Source organism: Emys orbicularis, chromosome 5 (assembly GCF_028017835.1).
Source record: "Emys orbicularis isolate rEmyOrb1 chromosome 5, rEmyOrb1.hap1, whole genome shotgun sequence".
Lineage (NCBI taxonomy): Eukaryota > Metazoa > Chordata > Testudines > Emydidae > Emys > Emys orbicularis.
Genome location: NC_088687.1, coordinates 14,400,166 through 14,405,537, shown reverse-complemented (window position 1 = coordinate 14,405,537; position 5,372 = coordinate 14,400,166). Strand labels below are relative to the sequence as shown.

The 5,372-nt window shown below is 46.1% G+C and overlaps 1 protein-coding gene across 1 annotated transcript; it reads left to right on the top strand.

Annotated features, from left to right (window-relative positions):
• Positions 1-254: 254 nt before the first annotated feature.
• Positions 255-2,378, top strand: UTP3 (UTP3 small subunit processome component). The gene is made up of 2 exons (XM_065405298.1): positions 255-274; positions 363-2,378. The coding sequence occupies exons 1-2, from the start codon at positions 255-257 to the stop codon at positions 1,879-1,881; spliced, it is 1,539 nt and encodes a 512-aa protein (XP_065261370.1). The 3' UTR covers positions 1,882-2,378.
• The last annotated feature ends 2,994 nt before the right edge of the window (positions 2,379-5,372 follow it).

Below are 5,372 nucleotides of genomic sequence, written 5' to 3'. Positions count from 1 at the left end.
GGCCCACGGGCGGGCTAATGGCAGAAGGGCGCTTGGCCCTGTGGGAGAAAGCGGGGCAGCCGGAAGTAGGGAAGGAGATCGCGGCGGCACCACCCTAGTGACCGGAAGAGAGGAAGGGCATCACTGAGGCACGCGCTGCGCTACCGTGGCCGGAAGAACGCGAGGGGTGACGACGGTCATCGCTTTGGCTCAGGGCCGGCAGCCGGAAGGGAGGAGGGGAATAGAGGTCTCCGGAACCGGAAGTGGGGAGGAGAATGGCGGTGGCACGCGCTGGGCCGGAGCCGGAAGTGGGGAGGAGAATGGCGAGGGCACGCGCTGGGCCGGAGCCGGAAGTGGGGAGGAGATGGCGGTGGCACACGCTCTCCGGTGCCGGAAGTGGGGAGGAGAAGCGCCGCCACCGCAAACACACGGGCTGCCCGCAGCATGGGTAGGCCGCGTCGGGCCGCACCGCGCCGGAGGCTGCCGAAGGCAGAGGAGGATGCCGGGGAGGAGCCCGCCGGGCCCGAGCCGGGCCCGCTGGCCTCGCAGAGCTTCACGGACGAGGTGGACGATTTCCACGAGGCGCGGTTCGAGGCGGTGATGGGGGCGCTGGGGAGCGAGGAGGAGGCTGAGGAGGAGGAGAGCGAGGAGGAGGTGCTGGGCCTGGAGCTGCCGGAGGAGAGCGAGGAGGAGGAGGAGGAGGAGGAGCCGGGGGGCGAGGAGGGGGATGGGGACCTGTCTATGCACAGTGACCTGGAGGAGCCAGACAGGGGCTCCGGCCTCCCCCACGAGCTCTCCTGGGGGCAGCGCAAGCAGCTCTATTACGACACGGATTATGGGGCCGCTGCCCGCTCGAAGAACAAGCGGAGTCTCGAGGAGGCCGAGGCCGAGGAGCTGGAGGAGGAGCAGGAGGCTCAGGCCATCCAGAAGCGTCTGGCGCAGGCCTTGGGCGAAGACGACTATGGGCTGGACCTGGTGCAGGCCTACGCGGATGAGCAGCGCAGCACCCAGCTGCTGGAGACGGGGCCGAAGATCGCCAAGGATTTGAAGACGCTTTCCAGAAAAGAGCAACTGAAGCTGCTGAAGCAAGAGTCACCTGAGCTGCTGCAGCTGATTCAGGACTTTGAAGCCAAGTTAACTGAGCTCAAGGATGAACTGGATCCACTCATGCACATGGTCAGGAATGGGATCATCCCGAAGGGAAAAGGCAGCCGTTACCTGCAGACCAAGTATCATCTCTATTTGAATTATTGCACCAATATCAGCTTCTACTTGGTTCTGAAATCAAAGAGGATTCCAGTTCAGGGCCACCCTGTTATTGAAAGACTGGTTGCTTACAGAAATTTAATCAATGACTTGGGGATTGTGGATGAAAAGTTATCATCAGAAGTCCAATGGCTCCTTAATGAGCTCCACAATACTGAGAGAAATGATGTAGGAGGAAAGAAACAATCGACAATGCTTCTTCAGAGAACTGTTAATAAAAATAAACCAAAATCTGTTCCTAAGATTTCTACTGTTGAGGCTGCTGCTAAAGAACCAAGAGATGATTCAGACTTAGATGAAGAGGCTGCCTTGAAATTTTACAGGGAGATGGAGGAGAAGATGAAACTCAAGAGGAAGAGAAGAGAAGATCAGAATGCAATGGAAGAGGAATTGGTTCTCGAAGAAGATCCAAATAAAAAGCGAGGTATAACATATCAGATTGCCAAGAATAAAGGCCTTACACCCAAAAGGAAGAAGATTGATCGTAACCCAAGAGTCAAGCATCGTGAGAAATTCAGGCGTGCTAAGATTCGTAGAAAGGGCCAGGTTCATGAGGTTCGAAAAGAAGAGCAAAGATATGGTGGTGAACTGTCTGGCATTCGTGCTGGAGTTAAGAAAAGCATAAAGCTTAAATGATTCCCTCTGCGATTTGTGGACCTGAAGATCGTGGATGTGAACACAATAAATCATTTCTAAATAGAACATTGTGGGTTTTTAAATACTTATTAATGTAGAAAGTATATAATATATATTTTAACAGAATGTTCAACCAGCCCTTTAATTGTACACCTCTCTAAAAATAACCCTTAACACTCACTCCTGTGTACAGGAGCTATTCCCTGCATCACTGTCTCTTACTGTAACTTTCCCTATATGGTGTTATTCTCTGAGAAGCAGAAAAGGTTGTGATGGAAGGGAGTGAAATACGGATGACGGGGTGGTAATTAGGTTGGGTAGGATTTTACAGAGGGTGCCAAAGGATTTGGCAATTGGGAAGAGACTTGGCAGCGTCTGCAAAAAGATTCTATGTGTAGAGGGAGTTGGGGAGTAAAATGTGTGCAGCTACCATTGCCATCTCCTTTACCTATTTTGTTGCCTGTTTCTCTGGTCCAGTAACTGTGATGAGCTGTAGAATTAGGTGCCTGCTATGGTAGTTCCTCTAATGGCTGCTTTACTTTGCTCCCACCTTTCCTCTGGTTCTTTGGAAAATTGTAGATGAGGTAAGAATTAGATAATAATCTAATTATACAAGGGAATGAATCACTAACAAGAAAAGATCTTAGGTCTAGTAAGCAATAATTAGCAATTCAATAGAAAGCTGCGACCTTCACAAGCTTATGTATACTTAGTGGGCCAATTATGTAGTGGTTAAACAGTTTAACCCATTGTCTTTGGCCTGGTCTGTACTACCATTTTAGTAATTGGTTGTCAGTAATCTGTTGTTTGCATTGGTGCTGAGCACAGTTGAGGTATAAGCAGAGACAAGGGCAAATTGACCAGCACCAGTTCATTTAAAATCATTAACCTTTGCTATAACCCCTGCTCTGATTTGTCCTTGTCTGTACTTCTAGCTAAATCATGCTTACAGCAACTTTCAAAGTCTCCTCTTTTTCCCATGCATTCTAATGGAGAACTGCATTTCCTGTGTTTTAATCTCAGACTGAAAGTCCTGCTGGGAAGTATCAATAAAATGACAGTTTCATTTGAGAGACCACGCACAGTTCTGGTTATTCTGAAATAGTGACAGGTGTTTATAAATCTCTCTTGAAAAAGCGACCGTGTAATTTGCACCACTGTGAGCCATATCCTGAGAGATGCTGAACATATATAAGTCCAGTTAAGTTCTAGTTTTGGGTGCTCATATCTCAGGATGGCAAGTCTGGCTTGATTTTTGTCCCAGGTTAGCAGTGTATGAAAGTCGTTATAATCTATCCAGTGGCTTATGTGAAATTAGTGGGTTAGTGGACATATGTCCACATTACAAAATCGCTATTGTAATTAGTAACCTTGTGACAATCTCCATGGGGAATCCAAGATTTGAAAGTGCATCATAACTAAATCAATATTCTGACTTTTAGGCTGTGACAGGTTAACAATAATCTAAATATATGAGCAGTCCATAAACGGTAGAGACAGCATCACTGAAATGTGTAGTTCCTCGAATGTAGGGAGGCAACCAGCTGCTGTACAGCAATGATGCACAATGGTAACATGTCAGTGACGCAAATCTGTTTTGCACACTCATTGGCATAGTCTTCGGTTATGTAATAATACTGCAGAGATGACACTTTCTCTTTTGTATGTTTGAGTTCAGCTCAGTCTAATCGCTTTTTCCTAGAGGAACAAGTTCAGGAGTTATGTGCCACTTACTTCTAGTGACCAGTCATGTTTCCCCCCCAGAGTAATGTACATAAGCTTTTGTGAAAGGAAAACAAAACAGGTGGGAAAACAAGCATAGCAGAAATATAGTCAGACTGGAACATATGAAAGGAGAATGATTTCAGCTTGTGTACTAGTCACGTCAATTACTGCAGAAATTGGAGCTGTGCAGTGTGATTCTAAAGACAGAATTTATCTCAATATGTGGATACACAGGGACAGATCCTCAGGGTAAATCCATATAACTTCATTGACTTCAGTGGTGCTGCACCTGCGAATGGTTTGACTGATGATTAAATGCAGCACAGGAGTACATGTTTACACCATACAAATACCATTCATGCCATATAGCAGCATTCTGAATAGAACCAGTAATTAATTTGACCTTGGTAACAAACTAGTATTTTTGTGTTTCAGTAGTGGGTGTGACAGAGAGAACTTGAGCTTGATCTGGCCACTGAGCAGTGACACCTTAGAAGCAGGAGGTGAGCCAATGCAGGCTACTCCAGAGGGCCAGGGAGCACTAGTGGCTGGCAGCAGTGGGGGCGATTTTCACACCTCCATCTTCTCTGTGAGATTGGGGTCCATGCTGTAGCAACATCTCAGAGAAAGAGGGAGGACTGCAGGTAGGTGTAGGAATGAAGCAAGGGATCCCTCAGGTCCTGGAATGATTATTTGTGACCCTGTGCGTGTTTTCTGCTGGTACAATCCACACACAAACAATTTACCAAATTTCCATTGAAAAGGTCTTGTGTAAAAATCCCAAATATTAGTGGATTGGTGGTGCTGTTGAGCCAACACGTTTCTTCAACTCTGATTTTTATTATGAAAGATGCATTTATTACATGTTTTATAGAATGGGATTTTCAAAAGTGCTTAGTGGTGGCCTAACTCTGCTGCAGTTGAAATCACTGGAAATTTTACTGTTGGCCATTGACTTCAGTGGAAGAAGAAATGTGCCAAACAGCGCTTTTGAAAATCTCCTCCTTGAAGGCTCTGAACTATGCCCTCTGTAACATGGTGGTTGTACATTGTAAAACTTGTCTGCGTATGAATGGCAAATGCTTGGGCTGTACACTCAGTCCTTGTAGCGTCACTGCCAGTGGGATTGAATAAGAATAAGTTAGTGTCAACAGTGTAGCAATTTGAAGTCCTTTGCTCTTGTAGCAGACACAAAAATATGTCTTCCTTATTTAGTGTTGCTCATCTTAAGCCTTTTATGATGGGAACCCAGGTTTAGCCTTAAATATGGAGGGAGTATAGTTAGGGTGACCAGATGTCCTGATTTTATAGGGACAGTCCTGATATTTGGGGCTATTTTTTATATGGGCTCCTATTACCCCCACCCCACCCCCTGTCCCGATTTTTCACACTTGCTATCTGGTCACCCTAAGTGTAGTGCTCCTTCATCACTGTTACCTTTATTTACTAATTGTGCTGGGAGCATGATAAAGCAAAAAAAAAATCATTGTGCATTTCACAGCTGGTATTGTTTCAGTACATTAGCTGCACTCCTGGAAAGACCTCAGTTATAGGTGACTTTTAGGATTTTTTTTAAATAGACCTTTGTCCTTTTGGGGGGGAAGAGTGGGGGTGGGGAATGGGGAAGGGAATATCAAAACCTCAGCCCAACTGGGTGATTATACCAGTGTGTAAAAAATTTGAAAACACAAATTGATCTTATTACTCGGCCACTAACTGAAATGCTCATTTCCTGTTAAAATGATTTTCATATTACCATTCAGGGT